Source organism: Melanostigma gelatinosum (assembly GCF_949748355.1).
Source record: "Melanostigma gelatinosum genome assembly, chromosome: 18".
NCBI lineage: Eukaryota > Metazoa > Chordata > Actinopteri > Perciformes > Zoarcidae > Melanostigma > Melanostigma gelatinosum.
In genome coordinates, this window is record NC_136651.1 from 9,539,692 (window position 1) to 9,557,805 (window position 18,114).

General features: G+C 44.4%; 1 protein-coding gene across 1 annotated transcript; it reads left to right on the forward strand.

Annotated features, from left to right (window-relative positions):
* Nucleotides 1-121: 121 nt before the first annotated feature.
* On the forward strand, nucleotides 122-15,850 carry LOC306792822 (calmodulin-regulated spectrin-associated protein 1-B-like; the record flags this gene model as incomplete). Its single annotated transcript, XM_079290159.1, has 19 exons — nucleotides 122-308; nucleotides 4,291-4,553; nucleotides 5,503-5,664; nucleotides 5,751-5,831; nucleotides 6,813-6,872; nucleotides 7,327-7,468; nucleotides 7,601-7,740; nucleotides 7,850-7,946; nucleotides 8,193-8,322; nucleotides 8,506-8,591; nucleotides 8,898-8,979; nucleotides 9,095-11,540; nucleotides 11,640-11,776; nucleotides 12,589-12,797; nucleotides 12,940-13,002; nucleotides 13,306-13,393; nucleotides 13,488-13,609; nucleotides 14,805-14,923; nucleotides 15,087-15,850. 19 exons carry the CDS (start codon nucleotides 122-124, stop codon nucleotides 15,375-15,377), a joined length of 4,905 nt encoding a protein of 1,634 aa, XP_079146285.1. The 3' UTR covers nucleotides 15,378-15,850.
* Nucleotides 15,851-18,114: the final 2,264 nt, after the last annotated feature.

Here is an 18,114-nt window from a genome sequence, read left to right on the forward strand (position 1 = left end):
ATCATCATCGTCAGTGGAGCAGGTGCTGTCAGTGAGGCCACAGGGCCCTGCTTGTTGTTCTTCATGCCGGTGATGTAATGCTACTCCTGTGCCATGATGTTGTTGTGTCCCTCCGTGCAGGATGGATGTGGAGGTGAGTGCTGGCAGCGCCTGGAGGAGAGCAGCAGCAGCAGCAGCAGCAGCAGCAGCAGATGATGCGGGTGGAGGAGGCATGGAGGCTCAGGTCGTACCGCCGGAGCTCTACGACTCTGCAAGAGCCAAAATAGACGCAAATCTGCGCTGGTTGTTTGCCAAAGCTTATGGTATAGGTAAGGCTTCCTCTGTTGAGACTTTGAGTCTTGTTAGTTACATTGTGCTTTTGTTTATTCATTTATTGGAGCAAAAATAATCTGCTTTGCATGGGTTTGTCTAGTAGCCCAGGAGTGGCTTCCTTATCTGTAAAGAATATCAGCACCTGCACATGGTATAGCAGCCTATATTATGTTATTTGTGCAAATATAGACTCAGTACTGTAGTTGCATGAATAATTAGCTGGATGTAAATTCTGTTAAGGAGCTGGATTGATTGCACCAATTCCTTTTCTGGCATGCTGTCATGGAGAGCAACTAAAACAAACAACATGCCTGTATCAACAAGATAACAACAGAATGTTGACCAACCTATATCTCTATCTTTATCAAAGAGCCTGGCTATTATATCGCACTACTTGTATTATAAGCTGATACACTACAGGCCTGGTATCAATGAAAATAGAAGTACAGTACATGATGCAGTCATGCATGGGTACAGTACAACTGCATGAGAGGATTTAGAAATGGTAGCAGATATATATGTTGTTTTTATCGTATTTTGTTTTTAATATAGAGAGTTTAAAGGGAAGAAGCAGACGGTAAATATGGGGAGGGAGAGACTTACACTTAGAGCTGAAAACATTCGTCAAATATGATTCGTCAAACTAAAACAAAACAAAGGTGTGATTGTAAACGGAATGTTTTGAGGTTTTGGATAAAACAAGACATTTGAAGACATCACATTCGGTTTTAGGAAATCGTGACTGGCTTTTCTTCCCTGAGTCGAGACAACAATTAGCAAATGAATTGATATGAAAATAATCATTAGCGACCTTATAGCAGAGTATTGGTATTACTAGCTGGTATACTTAGATAGTTGATAGTAATTAGATTCATAAGTTGTCACAAAGTTGTTGAGTATCATTGAGATTGTCATTTGATTTTTTTTCACTGTAAAAATGTCAACAAACTTCCTGAGAAAAAGACAGCAGCATAGCTACAGTCCAGACCTTCATGTTAGTGAGTGAAGACCGAGACCGACATCTCACGATCAGCCAGTCTTTTATACACGGGTCACTAGCCTTCCCAGCTCTGACGAGGTCTCCTTAAACATTAGAAGTGATTGCGCTTCATGGATGGGCTGCAAGTAAATGTCTGGAAATGACTCCTTGAATGTGGGTTTTTGTGTCACTGGCTGATTGCTCTCTGGGAAGTGTGAGCAGGAGATCAGCTGTGCTGTTCCTGCAAGCCTACCAGTCGCCGTGATTGTGTCTTATCAGCATGACAATTAGGCATTTGGAAGGAGACACAGAGACAAATGGAAAACTCTACATCATCATATTCATTTCATGAGCCAGACATACTGTAAGTGTTCACTGCCTTGCAGTGCTGTCTCCTGTTTTGCAGAGGATGACTCAGTAAATGGACTCTGAGAGGGAAACAAAACCCTACAACTTAAAGCTTGTAATGTGTAGCGAGGTTCATAGCATTAGATTGGATGGCATTAGAATATAAATGAAGGATAATAACATCTGACACACACACACACCCGGCATTGCACCATATTATCGTGATTGATATCGCACTACTCTCCTAACAGCTGGAGCATTTTTAAGTTTAGTGCCAACGTTGGAAGTATCGTGAGCTCTGTCTTGCTGGTTAAAGCTTTACCTCCCTGTTACCCAACAGGGCAGAGATCCGATGCCCATAATAAGCACCAAACCATCACCTTTCCGCCCTTCAAGCTTCCTTCTTCCCTTTTAAGAGGAGCCAAAACAGTCTTTATCAGATTGGAGTGAAAACCAACCGACACGGCGGTGCTGGGAGGACTGTGTTGTCTGCGTGTGCAAAAGTCAGCATAGCCAGTCACATGTTTAAGTGCTTAATGGGATTGGACCTGAAGGCGTGTGTCTTTGTCCAACGCAGCCTTTTTGTTGAGACTCATGACAGTTTTTAGAATGGCTTTAAGAAAATGGCAAAAAAATACTTGCATGGCTTGTTTATTTACTGTATATGAATACGTGTATGTAAGAGTGTGTGTTATGTTGAAAAAAATCAACATAACACACACTCTTATATTGGCCAGTGGTATTTTTGTACATAAAAAAGCAATAAACTACCATTAAATCAAAGATGAAGCTTCATTAAACAAAGAACATGACGGATTGGCTGCATACACCAGCCTTTTTGTTTTTTTTCCTGCAAGGTCAGACTTATAAGTGTGCCTACTGGGTGCATTGGCTTGGAGGCTGTGTTTCCCCAACACACTGTCTACAGGAGGATTCTCCATCAAGCCTTCTCATAGCAGAGAATAGTGGCTTTCCCCTGCAGAGACCAGAGTCTGACAGCCCTGCCCTGACTGTCAGCAAGATCTCTGCTGATCAATCTGACCTTGTGTGTGAAAGAAGAGGAACAAAGGCTTTCCCTGCACCCCCTCCTCTGGATTCACCCCCCCACACACACACACACACACGCACACCAGGGTGGGCTTAAAAGCTTGGATCAGGTGGATGATAAATATCTAAGGAGTATTAGCATCTAGGATTAGGAGTGACAGTTGCTTCTCCTCCTCCTCCAATTCCCCAACCCACTCTCTCACACACACACACACACACGCGCACACACACACACACACACACACACACACACACACACACACAGACCTCCTGATGCCAGGGACCATAAAACGATTCAATGGGCAAGCCCTGGTGATGGGATGAAACTGCAACCCAGCCCCCACATTCAAACATGGAGGATGGTTGGGATGTTGGGCGTTCTGGGACAGCTGAGGCTGAGGAAGTGGCCAGGGTGAAGAGAGATGTGTTTTTGGAAATCTGCCGCAAGGAAGACGTGCAAGATTTGCTCTTGTTGAGAGAAACACAAACGAGACAAATCAAGACAGACCTGGATGGATGTATAATGAGCATTCTCAAGCCCATATGGCAGCACGACACATGCAGAGTGAGATAGATACTGGAGGTGTGCCAAGCAAGCAGTCTGTTGTGAAAGACACAGCTATGGTTTTCACAGTGTGCTGTAGCTCTGACCGGAGCCTGCTGTGTGTGTGTGTGTGTGTGTGTGTGTGTGTTTTCCACTGATGGATTTCTTATTTTGCCTGTTCGCCTCAGTCAGCTGGCTTCTAAGTGAAGCTAAATGAGAAAAAAGATACTGTTGTTAAGTGGCTGAATATTGATCCAAGTATCATCACTTATCCTCTTTTTAAATGTGGGCATTTTAAAAGCCTCAGCCTTATTTTCTTATTATTGAAGATGCACTTTTATTCACGAGTGTCATTGCCAAGATCTTAAGCCTTGTGAGAGACACAACAGCAACACTGTCAGTGAGACGATCAGACAGGGATTTAACATGACTCCAGTTTTCAAACACCTGGTTTGCTGACAGTTGAGGACATTGATACCACTTTCACGTCTGTGCATTAGCTATGAAGCTAGAGCCAGAAGGCGGTTAGCCTAGCTTAGCATAAAGACTAAATGCAGGGGGAGAAAGCTGGCCTGGCTCTGACCAAAGGTTAAGAATATCTGCCGATCAGCACCTTTTAAAGCTCACGATCTAACATGTCACATATCTTGTTTGTTTACTCCGTGTAAAAATGTCCAAGGCAAATAAAAATAGCTGCACCGTGTCTGTGTCCATGAGCATGAAGATACCCCGCTGGGACAACACCACCAGCTTAAGTATCACCACTAAGTCCTGTTGGCTCATTGGCTTAAAGCCTGTGGGTCCACCTAGGGGCCTTCAGGGCTGCTGGTCATGCTGTTTGACCATTGACTTTGTCTCAGTGCTCTCCTCTTGCATTGGTTTCTTATTAGACAGTCTAATACCTGAGAAGTCTCTGTTACGTAACATGGTGAGGCATTGACGGACACGTGTGTGTACAAAAGTAGTGTGGATGCACGGTGTGATTTGTGACTTAATACAACTTTAATAGGTACAAGAAAGTCCCTGACTAACATTCCTTTAATGATATCATTCTTACCAGATCACATCCCTACAGACCTGCGGAGCCCCTTCTATACCGACCAGTATGAGCAGGAACACATCAAGCCCCCCATCATCCGCCTGCTGCTGTCCGGGGAGCTCTACTGCCGGGTGTGTGGGCTCATCCTGCACGCCGAGCAGGCCGCCTCACTCCAAAGCCACCAGTCTGTCATCCAGGCCCTGTCCAGGAAAGGCATCTATGTCCTGGAGACGGACAACACACCTGTCTCTGATCTGGACCTCAGCTCGACTCCCATCAAGATGGTGGGTATAGCTTAACCTTATGTCTGGTTGTAGAGCAACAGCTAAAGAGACAGAAATGCCCCTCAAGAGATAGAGGAGACCACACTAAGCTAAAAGGAGAGTGAATATTGGACTCACAGTCATCAGGTGATCAGACACACAACTCCGAATGAATCCTTTATGCTGGATGTGTAATAGTACACATTTGCCTTATAAAACTTTGTGATAACATGTCTATGTTCTCTAATTTAAGAATTGTTAGATCATTAATAGGTCACAACATGTTCACTGTCGTGGCAATCAGGGTAAATTCTCTGCAGTCGTGTAACGAGTGGACTGACAACAAGCTAATGTGACTTTGCTTTCCAGAGCCCAACATGAGTCAACAGTATTGGAATAAATAATGCACCAGTGGATGTTTTTAAAGTTTCAGAGTGTTTAACTAAAATATTCATGACGCAAAATGAATCAATTGCTCAACATTTTTTAGTTATTATGAACCCACTCTCAGGTGTGAAAACACAAAAGGCGGGACTCTGGTTGTCCAGTGTCATTGTCTGTGGCAGTATATGTGAAAGTAGACGGGGGTTCATATGAGGTGGAGACACTGAAGAGACTCTTCTGAGATCATCTTTACATGGAATAGATTCTTTGTTTGAGACATCTATTGAAATTACCCTTTTTTTCAAGTAAAAATAAATCCATTGCCAGGCTTCCAGCAAAACACACGCATCGTCCTTTTGTCCAGCTTTAGCTCACCACTGGCCTTTTTGCAGCAATAACAAACATCGGTTTGAACTCTGCATGTTTCCAGTAAAGAGCCGTTCTGCCCTGTTTCCATGGCAACTCAGTGATGGAGCATCTCTTACCTCTAAAATGTTTCTTCACAGAAAAGCCCACGTATGTACGACTATTAAAAAAATGCAGTAGTTGTATGCGATATAATCAGCAAAGATCTCTATTCTTCCAGATCTCCCACGTCCACCTCGTCGATGCCCTGATGATGGCCTATATGGTGGAGATGATCAGCATCGAGAAGGTGGTGTCCAGCGTCAAGCGCTTTTCCAACTTCAGTGCCTCCAAGGACTTGCCTTTTCACCTGGAAGACGCAATGGTCTTTTGGATCAACAAGGTAGGACCCAGGCATGGGTGTCGGTGTTTGACATTTGTGCTTTCTTCTATCTGTGTTGACCCGCGGTACCTTTTTGTCGTTCACAGGTGAACATAAAGATGAGGGAGATCATCGAAAAAGAGATGAAAATGAAGCAACACTTGCTGGAGTCGCCCAGTCACCAGAAGGTAACAGCTTGTGTGTCTTTGCCTCTTTGTCTCTTTCTCGCACTGCTTCAGAAAGAAAAAGCTTCCTCTCAGTTGAACACTGTCTTTCTTTGGTAATGTTGTTGCCTTTGTTTATTGTCTGTCTGGCTGGGATTTTATACGCATGCGTCCTTTCCTCACTGGGTGCATTAACTATCGTGTGTAGGTTTAATCATTGGATCTTGCCTGCAGAGATCTAACGAAAACTCTCACTGGATTACTTTGATACCGAAGAAAACTTAAAAAACATGATGATTTTGAAGTTGTAAGGAGCATTTGTTATGTCTGTGTATTCATATTTAATTACAATACACACAAACACTTCTAGTAGCTTTGTCTTTAAGATCAGAGCAGTCTCCATGGTGGATAATCTGATTTGTTGTCATTGTATATGACCCTTGACTTGTCTGCTGCTCTTCCTGTTTGTGTCTCCCCAAACTTCCCCCCCCTTTCCTGCCTCTCGGATACTAGTCTCCCTCCAAATGGTACTGGAAGCTTGTACCTGTAAGTTTAACCGCTAGCCTTCTCTTGCGTGTATGTCTGTCTGAGATGTGTGTGTTTCAGTGTCAAAGGAGCCAATGCAGTGATGTATAAACATAATGTCAACAGTGAAGATGAAACAGTGCCCCTTTGTGGCAAAGGAAGAAACAGCAAGCTCATGAGACACTTTTCTATTTTTTCCTGCTCATCTTTTGCTTTTACTTTGCATCAAACCCTGAAGCAGTGCCTTCAGTATTCAGCTTTCACATTCATCACCTCCCCTCCCTCAAAACATCCACTCACCACGGTACATTTCTACACTTTCTGTTTTGGTTTTTATCCGAAAAAGTGAAGTGAAAACCCGGGCAGTTCTAACCAACTGTTGCCATAAGGCAACCTGTCCGGAGTCCACTCATCCAGTCATGGCTTGCCTCATTTCATTTCATTAACTTCCTCCCAATCATGTCTTTCTTCCCTCACCAGCCTGATATATTGCATGCTCTGGCCAGCTACTTATTGGAGCCTGTGGAGTTCTCTCACATGGTAATGTACTCACCATTAACCCTTTTGTTTATTTCATCCTGACCGTGATTGTTTTTCACTTTTTTTGTCATGAATCATAATCACTCAACTACTAACCCCCCCCCCCCCCCCCCCCCCCTGGTCTCAGTTATACTATTACACCTGAAAATGATTAACATCCTTGCATAAGTCCTTATGAGCGAGGCACACATTATTGGACCACATGACAGGTCAGATGCACATGATTCTCTGAAAGAGTTTGCAAAGCTTCTCATGATCTAATCTGATGAAAGATAATTTAAGGTCATCAAGCACTGGATGCCACTTACAGACACCTCCTCTCCAGAGTGTTAAATACAGCCAGAGAGTCATTTACAAAGAGAGAAATGTTGTGTGTGTGTGTGAGCATGTGACTCAGTTTCCTGATTAGATACATTTGTGTACTGTGTTTAAACTCGCGCCCTCTCCTGTGCAGGTGCGTTACCGCAGAGATCACCTGTCGGGTCGAGCACTTCAGCACTTCCCTCTGTTGGACGACCTGTTGAAGGACGTGTGTGACGGCACAGCTCTGCTGGCTGTGATCCACTTCTATTGCCCAGAACTCATTCGACTGGAAGGTACAGTAACATTGGACTGTAGATCGATACCAGTATCAAATCCTCTCATCCAACTCTCGGCAACTGAGCAAATGTGTATTTTCCAAAAATGCCAAACATATGCATTGACCATTGTTGTCCTGTTCTGTGCAGATATCTGTCTGAAGGAGGTCCCCTCCATAGCAGACAGTATGTACAACATCCAGCTACTACAAGAGTTCTCTCATGAGTACCTGAACAAATGCTTCTACCTGAAGCCCGAGGACATGTTGTATTCTCCACTGGTACTAAAGGTGAGCCCTGAAAACACTTCACAACCAGAAGGTTATACGACACGTGCCGACGACATTGTCCCGTCTTTGTATTGTTTTTTACCTTGAACGTGATCATTGTGTCTTGCAGAACAACGTCATGGTCTTCATTGCGGAGCTCTTCTGGTGGTTTGAGATCGTGAAGCCAGACTTTGTGCAGCCCAGAGACCTTCATGAAATCAGAGACGGTATAACACACGCTCAACTTGAACATTTTCGTCACAACAAGCACAGTTTATTCACTTATTTACACTGTGGTTGTATGTTGTGTGTGTTTGATGCATACATTTGCAACTGTAATGTTCCAATTAACACCAATCAAAGTATTTCTGATTTTGATAGTTGTTAATCAAACTAGTGGCTCTTGTAAACAATGGCGCATTGTGTTGTAGGATCTCTTGCGATGGCTGATATCCCCTTTATTATTTGTGTAGTGAGATTGCTGCTGCAGCCCAAGGCTTCTCGATCCCACATTCCCATCTCCAACGTCACCAAACGTAGTTTCCTGACATCATCAAACTCTGCAGACATCTTGACTGCATCGTCCCCGAGTCCCGACCTCAGGTAATATCCACAAACTGTGTTTTCCAGTAACATCACACACACACACAGTTTTACTTGCAAGTCACAGATTTACTGATTAATGTTCTGTATTTTACACTTGTGTTTAAGAAAAGCAACATCATTTAAACATTTGAGGAGCTAAACTCAAACCAGATTTAACATTAAAACCCAAACCTCTCTCAGCAGTCAACCAGGCTCCCTCAGCCCATCTCACTCTTTACTGCCGCTGAGACAAAGACAACAGAAAGTGACTGAGGAGAGCACTTCAGGTAATATAATACTAATATTTACTCAGGCTCCAATGCAGCGTGCTGCCTCAAGTCACAAACAAAGAAGGGAGAAGGAAGATAGAGGTATTCAAGGTACTTGAATAGCTGTTAATGTAAGCATTTCACTGTGATATTTAGTGTAAGATTTAAAATAAAGTATACTTTAATATCAGATCCTTTGGAGTCAGTTTTATATTCAACCTAGAGAGTTCATTTCCCAAGTGTAGATTATTAAAATCATCCACAATCAATGTTGCCTGTTTGAGAAGTTCTTGTTGTTGTATTGATCATATTTTCTTTGCACAGGACTGAGAAACAGGTCCAACTCTCTGACACGTGACGGGCAGCATCAGGGCTCAATACTGGCCTGGCCAGAGAGGAGGCAGAGGTGAGCAGTGTGATTACAACGTATCAGCAGGCACAGGTGTAGCAGACCAATGTTGTTCCACGATTCATGAGACTTGGCTTACGCAAATCATATTTATCCCTGTCACCCTGTCCAGGCCTTTATCCCAGCCGGTGACCTACGCCTTGCATTGTCCCCTGGAGGACGACGCAGACAGTATTAGCCTCGCTCGCTCCATCAGCAAAGACAGCCTGGCCTCCAATATAATGACCCCCAAACACATGCTGGGTCCTCAACTGCCTCAACACAGGCTAAGTGGTCAAAGCCTGCTTAGTCACATGCGCATAGAGGATGAGGAAGAGGAAGTAGAAGAGGAGGAACTTGTTGCCGTAATCCACCCTTCTGCATTTTCTCGATGTCGACTTGGGAGTGACATGGAGCAGGATGAGCTGGAAATCCCAAGTGCAACATCCACCTCGAGGGTTTCCAATACTCGTTGCTCTCCCCGCCTTGACGCGGGTCTCTTTCTTCTGGACCACCCGGCAGACAGCTACTATCTGGAGCCTTTGATGCCTGCCATCCCTAAGCCAGCCAAAGAGAAGAGCATCAGCCTGAACAAGGAGGAGGAGAGTGGTGAGAGTCGCTGTAAAGCGACAGTGGCTGCTAGAAAAGCAGCCATTAATGTCCCAAGCACCTCACAGAGGAAAGCCACTGCGGCGGAGTTAAACAGAAGTACCTTTACGGCCATACCTGTGTCAGAATCAGTCCCCAGCTCTCTCAGGCCACCCACAGAGGGGTCGGCAGGCATCTCTCAGTCTGAGAAGAAGCAGTCCCCAGGCTTTTTCCTTCATTTGTCCGGAGAGACAGACAGCCACACTCCTTCCTCCACCGCGCTTGAAATAGGGCACGACTCCGACTCTGACATCGCAGACCTCGAGGAAGACGAGGAGGAGGACGATCAGATGGAGTTGACTAAAGAAGTCGTGAGGAGAGGAAAGGGACAATTCTTAGAGGACGGAGAGGTGTGTGAATTTGCAGAGGGTGAGGGTGAGTCAGCCAAACTGAGAGAAGACTCGAAGGTTAGTGAGCGGGACGATAAGGAAGGCGGCAGTGGACGCTCGAGCCCTTGCCTCAGCACCGTATCGTGGGCGAGCAGCTGCAGCGCTACATGCAGCACCAGTGTCAAGATGACCAGCTTTGCAGAGAGAAAGCTCCTTAAACTCGGCCTCCGTGATGGATTCTCAAGCACCAGCAGTTCTCAGAAGACCACACCAGATGGTTCTGAGGTTGCCCCCTGCTCCCCCTGGCAAGTGAGGAGTGACAGCGCCTCTAGCTGGCTAGGAAAGGAGCCTAGTTCTGTTTTGGGGAAGAATTTGGGGGGGAGCGCCCCAGTCGTGCCTTCAGAGCTGCTGCAACTTCACATGCAGCTGGAAGAGCAAAGACGAGCCATCGAGTATCAGAAGAAGAAGATGGAGACCCTATCAGCACGGCAGCGACTAAAGCTAGGGAAAGCTGCGTTCTTGAACATCGTAAAGAAGGGTGGAGGGAAGAGTGACACACTTCCCCTGCCTCTGAGACACTCACAGCAATCCTCAGAGCAAACTGACAGGAGTAAAATAAAGACCCAGTCGTGTAGGGATGACTCCTGTCTTGATGCTCTGAAGGTGCAGGCAAAGGCAGGTCAAGCAGAGGGAGGCCAGATGAACAGGAACAACAAGCTGTCCCAGGACAATGTGGCTGAACCGGACCTGAACGAGTGTTCCCACTCCATAGATCTTCTCAATGAAGCTATTAGTTCCATCCAGCAGCAGATGATGCAGCTGTCTTTTCAGCAAAACCTGCTGATGAAGCGCGTGGTGTCACCTCCAGAGCTGCCGACGAAGCGCGTGGTGTCACCTCCTGAACCTCCGATGAAGCGCGTGGTGTCACCTCCTGAACCTCCGATGAAGCGCGTGGTGTCACCTCCTGAACCTCCGACGAAGCGCGTGGTGTCACCTCCTGAACGTGTTGAATCAAGCGCTAGCACGACCCCCAACACAACAACACACTTCACATCCTCTACCTCGGACTCCACAGCTTTTGCAGTTCACTTTGTAGACATCAGTGGCAGCAACACTGCCCCTGCGCGACGTCCTCCCAAGCTTAGCTCGCAGCAACGCAGCAAGGCCTCGGAACCAAAGCAAAGTAAAGACGACAGCAAGATGGCTTCTATCAAGTCGTATACTCAATCCCTGGAGGGCAGAGACAATTCTGGTAGATTCCAGGAGAGGAGTATTGTTGAGAGCTTCAGACCAGAGAGAAGTGTTCAGAGAAACGCCACCTTCAGAGTCTCGGATGACCCCGACCAAGAGGGTGGAGAGGGAACCGGGTGCTTCTTTGACGGTACATTGAAGTCTCCCTCACGGGCTGCAGCACATGAGGAGAACACAATTTCCAACTCAGGGAAAGATGCTGTTGGTGGAGATGAGAATACAAGGGTCAAGGGTCAACTGATCGAGGTGGACCTATCGGAGCTTAAGGATCCACTGGTGGATGGCAGTGCAGACGTTACAGACTGCGCGGCAGAAGGCGAGCAGAAGAATGTGATAGGTTTCTTCTTTAAGGTAAGATTATCGGGTGTCTAACTTTTGGAACATTCCCGAGTATCTTCCGGGAAGCACAATCACGAATTTCAAGCATTCTTTTTTGTTTTTATCTTCCAGGATGCCGAGAAACCAGAGGATGAAATGGCGAAACGTCGTGCTGCCTTCCTCCTCAAGCTGCAACGCAAAGCTGAAGAGGCGAGACGACGCAAACAGCATCACGAAGTCGAGAGTGAGCTCAAACGTGATGAGACCAGGTCGGGGTTTTGTTTCACACACTCACAAATTACAAATGTATTAAAAGTGATATTCAAAGCGTCTGTAATTGCCTCAGTCCAAAAGTCTACATTTATTAAAAAAATTATCGTAATCTTCACGTTTTTTATCTTTTGAAATAGTCTGCTTCGATCCATATTCGTTGGTGTTAAGCCTCGCAAAAACAACATTTCACTGCGGTCAAAACCTCCCGCACACACCTGTATTAACGGGGCGGGGGAGCAGCAATCTAACAGCACTATAAATTACCTTTATACAACCATAATAACACAACATCTAATTTTCTCCATTTTCTTAGGGTGATAACATCTTAAAATATGTTGACAGACATTTAAATCTTCATTGGAAAACTTTAATAGTCGTTTAAAATGTAAAAAACTAACTATGCAGCAATAGTCTCCATGCTGTGTCGTGAGAGGAGCCTCCTGAACCAATAATGCTGTCAAAATTGTATTTAAAAATGCCAACTCAGCCTCCATAATTCTGGGGTTCATTGCAACAACAAAAAGAGATACGACTCCTAATCACAGAGATGCCGATTCACAAAAATCCAATATTATCACATGACCTGTGTTTGGCAGATTTGGTAGGTCATTTGCTGTGGAATTTTTATTAGACAAAATACAGACCTGGCAGATTCGGGGGATTAAGATCACAGACGAGCTCTGCAATTATTACAACTTGCTAAAGGACACCAGGCAACACTAGTCCCGTGTGAATAGGGCTGAAGTCTGCAGGTATGTGTGGGTGTCTCTTTGTCATGCAGTTAAAATCTGCCTGTCTTAACTTCAAGGCGCAAGGCAGAAGAGGACCGTGTTCGCAAGGAGGAGGAGAAGGCGAGACGAGAGATAATTAAGCAGGAATACCTGCGGAGGAAGCAGGAATCGTTGCTGGAGGAGCAAGGTCTCGCCAAGCCTCGCCCACGCACTAAATCCCGCAGGAGCAGACCTAAATCCCTGCACCGCGCCGAGTCCAACAGCCTCTCCAAAGGATCCACCACACGTAAGAAGATGATCAGTACCGAAACAGCGTGTATGTTTGTGTAGTGCTCCGTGTTGCCTTGGAGCGGTGTCTTTGTCTAGCTGCTGATCGGCTTGTGTACATTCGTTGTCGTCCTCTGAGTGTGTGACTGTGTGTTGTGCAGGTGATTCTCTGAAGAAGTCCATGTTGATCAAAGCCCAGGGCTCAGCAGCAGGCTGCAGGGAAGGTGAACCTTCTAACCTGCTCTGCATGATCTGATATCAATTTACATACACGGCCCATAGAAACGGTTAGCGTGATAAACCCTTGAGGAGTCAGCGATGTATTTTACACTCATCCGTCAGTTTTTTTTGAATATCGGATTTGTTATTATGTTGTCTTGCCAATTGTGTGCAGATTCTGTCCCGTGTTTGAATCACAGGGTTGTAAACTGTTATCATATACACGGTAGACAGGTGTGGAAAGAGCAAACTAAAACGTGTTTAGTAAAGTAACTGGTACTAAATCCTTCCGTCTCCATCGTTTTCAGCTGATCTGAGCTGCAGTCATCGAGGATCGACGCTCTCTTTGGCGACGGAGGCAGACAGCGTCATCTCTGGAGGGGCGGAGTCTCAGAGGTGAGACTTCCTGTAAGAACGGAGGAGATAGCCTCTTCCCCATCTTGTGTATCCAAGTGGTCATTTGATTGACCTCTTAAGTGCTGCTTTCCAGGGCTGGATCTGTGTGCTCCATGGAGTCGTTCCCTATGCTGAGCAGGGCGTCGAGCAGGAACATGGAGAGGGACTGGGAGAACGGCTCGATAGCCTCTTCCATCACTTCGACCGAGTACAACGGTGAGCAAACATGGAGAAGAAGATATATTTTAAACTAACTGAACGTTTGCTGCTTTGCGTTGCGTTCTTGCTGAGAGTTCAATGAGAATTTCGACACCACTCTCATGTCTTTCTGATAAATATGAAGACAGAGACAACACCCGTCTATCTTAGCGTTTGTTTTATCTGTAGAAAAACGACGTCGCCTGGGAGTGGCCATAAAAAATAAATTGTTTTTTATAAATTGAAGCCAAAACTTACTAATTTGTAAGCATGAGATATAATTTGTTTCCTCAATTTTATTAAATCGTTCCCACATTTTGATTCATTTTTGCGAACAACTTCGCAATTTCTGGCCACGATAGAACTAAATCCTTCCAATGTTTTGGTAAATTGGGCAGAAGATGAGTATTTATGCAGAGAGCCAGCACAGCGCTGCAGTCTCCAAGTGGAGTGATGTTGCCCGTTGTCAAGCCACAACAACAGATCCACTGGTTACATTTTGTTCAACCAGCACCAGTTATTATAACCACAGAACCTTCACAAACATGTGGTTTTGATTTATTATCCAACATAGTTTATTCTGCACACATCAACAGGTGCGTTCAACATCAACTCCTCGCTCCGCGTTTTTGTTCAGGCCAGTCTTTCACCCGTTGTTTCCTAAACACGGAGTAAGCGGGGTAACTGTTGCGTGTGTCATCTTTCTTTTTTTTTGAATGAGGCTAAACTGTTGTCTAAAGCTCGACAATTAGAAAAGCGGTAGATGTGTGGCTGTGATGAGCAACATGATGTACAGTAATAGAGGTTTAAAACTATGGTTCAGTTTGGGAACTTATTGGTATGAAAATGATTTTTAAACTATAAGTTTGAACCCGAACAATCATGTTACTCATCACAGCCACACATCTGTTATGTAGTTCAAAATGTGGAGCTCCAGGCGACATTTTCTATGTTCGGGCCATGACTTCCTAGGACTCTTTTACCAGGAAGTCACTGCACCCGACACTGCGTCCAGTCTTTATGCAAAGCTAAACTAATCTATTCTCTGCTCCAGCTTCATCCTCAATGCACAGAAATGAGGATGGTATCAATCTTCTATCTAACTTGGCAAGAAAGCAAATCTTCATATTTTCGAAAACTATTCCTTTAAACACTCACAGACCTTTATGCATTTACCTTATTTAATCTTATTGTTATGTTTTGTTTGTTAAAGGTCCTAAACTCTTCAAGGAGCCGAGCTCCAAGTCCAACAAGCCAATCATCATCAATGCCATTGCTCACTGCTGTCTGGCTGGAAAAGTGAATGAGACCCAGAAGAATGTTATTCTGGAGGTCAGTGTGATCACTTGAAATGTATTTATTGATGGTGATTATTGATTGTGAACATGTAAAAAAGTTAGTTTTTGTTATCTATTATTCGCACAGTTACTGTGCTTTTCCTCCGTATTTTGCCATATTCGGAAATGATATTTTCCCTCCGTGTCACTGAACGCAGGAGCTGGAAAAGTGCGAGTCCAATCACCTGATCGTGCTCTTCCGCGACGGTGGGTGCCAGTACCGTGGCATTTACTCCTTCTTACCGGACACAGAAGAGATCATCAAGTTCACAGGCACTGGGCCGCGCTCTATCGGCCGCAAGATGATCGACAAGCTCTACAAATACAGCTCGGACCGCAAGCAGTTCAACGTCATCCCCGCCAAGTCGGTGTCGGTCAGCGTGGACGCCCTGACCATCCACAATCAACTCTGGCACGTCAAGAGACCGGGGAGTGCACGGAGGAAGTGAGAACGAGGACACTTGGCGTAGTTTCTGTTCTATCTACTGCTGTTGGGCAGGACCCAATCATCTGTGAGAAGGTGGACATGTGGTCATGTGACTGACGTGTCTGACAGAGGGGGTTAGATGTTCTGAAGAATGAAGATGTCGGTCTGAATGTTTTTCTTTTTCTTTTATCTCGTTCGCTTTTTATTCTGCATGTCACACTTTTAATTTGTGGGTACGTCCTAAATGAATTGGGCAATATTGATGACGGACTGATTCTTATGTAGCAGTGAAGAGGAGATGGACCCTCAAGTCGAATACCACTGAATCTACTTAACAGTAGCAAACATACTACTGATACCAAGTGCAACCACAGGCAGCGGTGGACATTCACTTGATGATGCTATTTCAGCTCGGCAAAAAAAATACCCTACTGCTGTGATTAATCCAGGCTCCGCACACAGAGCCCCTATTATTCACCAGGAACTCCCACTGGTCAGTGCTTTTTGAAGATGGAACTAACTTTTTTTAAATGTAAGGATGGAATGGATGTCAGTGAGTGGTAATGTCCAGTCTCGTTTTCTATTACGTGCGTTTGTGGGGAGTGCGTGAGTCTTTGTGTTAAGGAAGGGGAGAGCTGAACGCACCTGCTCTGAATGTGTCCGCTCAACTCTCTCGATTATGCTTTAAAAAACGGCAACAGAACTATGGAGCCAAGCAACACTGTTTTTTTTTTTTTTTGTTTGGGAGCTTTGCGCTGCCGATTCAGAGACAAGAGAAATAAAGTTTTACAGAAGGGGGAATTGTACTAGTATTTCAAACAGGAAGCGCTTTTCAGACTCAGTGCATTATACCTTTCAGTCGTGCATTATATTGTATTAACTTAAGTATTCCACCACTGAGATCCCTGACTGGCTCATGTTGCTGAACCAAAATGAACTGAGCTGTTTGCTGCTCATTATTTTAACGTAGCTGCTGGCGCTCAACACCAGTCATGTCCCCGTAGTGGCTGACTGTCAGCAGCTGGTGTGATGTGGGGAGAACTGCACAATACTTGATATTCGTTTGCTGCATTTTGTACATTTTTGAGTCGTTTTTTTTTTGTACGTCACGTACAAGTTCTGTTTACTGAAAAGCAGGCACTATTTTGAGGTTTATTCTGTTCCAGGCTTTCAGAGACGTTACGAGTCTTATTTCATTGTGTTATATTTTATGTTTATTTATTTTGAAGAGATATAATAAAATACAACTCGGTATGTTTTCTGATGAAGTGTGTGTGCTTGCTTAAGTTGTAGTGGTGTGTGTGCATTTGTTTTGCGTGCACTCTGTATTATACACAGTACCGGTATGTGCATCTGTTCCTGAACACTTGGCACCGTCTGCCTTCCTGTTTCAGTCTCTTCTTCTTTTGTCACATTCATCCGTATATTTCTCTGCTGCTCGATTCCCCCTCTCTTCCTCTTCTGGATGTGGTGGAGGAATGTATCTTCATGAAAGGTCTGTTGGACTTTTTAAGTCATACTTACTCACACATAAATTAATTACAATTGGAAAGGAAATGGAATATGGCCACAGCAGAGTGTTGTAGTAGTAGAGCACTATTGAGAGCAAACATTTGACACAAATAAAGTGGCAGACAGTAAGCACTAGTACATAGGGAGTGATTTAAGCCACTAACCTGTTCTCAGGTCATGTTGCCTCACATATTCTTCTTGCCGTTGCTGTTCTTTCTTCCACGTAATATACCAAACCCCTCCGCCTACATGAAAAAACCCCACAGGTGTTTTCACTCGAGTTGCCTGATTAGACCTCGTCTCCAGTCTTGATTGCCAGATATGTGACTCATCTGTTAGTCACACAACTCCTTCTTTTCTCTTTCCTATCGCCACATATTTTCACCCTCTGCTCTCTTTGCTTCTCCCTCATGCGTTCCGATAGCAGCTCCTTTTCTTTCACCAAATATTGCTCCTTTTGCTTTTTTGTATATTTTACTACAGCGCTCAGTTTTACACTCGTGTAGTCTTCTGCTTTACATTTCGTTAACTGTGACATCAGCTGTTTCCCCGTTTCAAGTCTTTATTCGAAGTTAAGATAACGTTCTCCTGGCTGTAGCTTCATAGTAAGCATACAGACACAATATCAGCAAATTCCCACGACTATTCCTTTAAATTGCCATTTCTCGTCATGACAGACAGTTTAGCAATACTATGGCTGAATTATTAGACGGCAACAGTTTCAATATGTTTTTTTCATCATATAGCACTTTAATGTGCAAATTGAAATTAAATAAAACAGTACAAATATTTTCAACATTTAAATATGGATGAAGTCAAAGAGTCAAACATTCTTGTGTACAGGATTTAGCATTTTAGAAATGCGTACTTGGTCCAAACAGCCACAAATGTATATTAAAAAGCACATTCTTTCACTGAGCAGTGCTGAAAGTGAAATGAGGTTTTTCTGATTTCTAACATAGTACAAATCAAATAAATCCTTTATGGCACAATACTGAATATATGGCACGGCCTGTTAAAGGGGTTGAACTAAGCACTTGTACAGTGGAGAGACATATGTAAGCGGCGAGACATATGTAAGCATCATTGTTTTTACATTCCTTACTAATTAAGACCTCTACACCACTGATTAACACACTTCTATGGTTCAGCTATACGAAAAATAAGCTTTAAAGGAAACCTTCAATGCACATCTTTTATTTAAGTCACCCAGTGTTGAACATTATGCTTGATTGGTGGTAAATAGG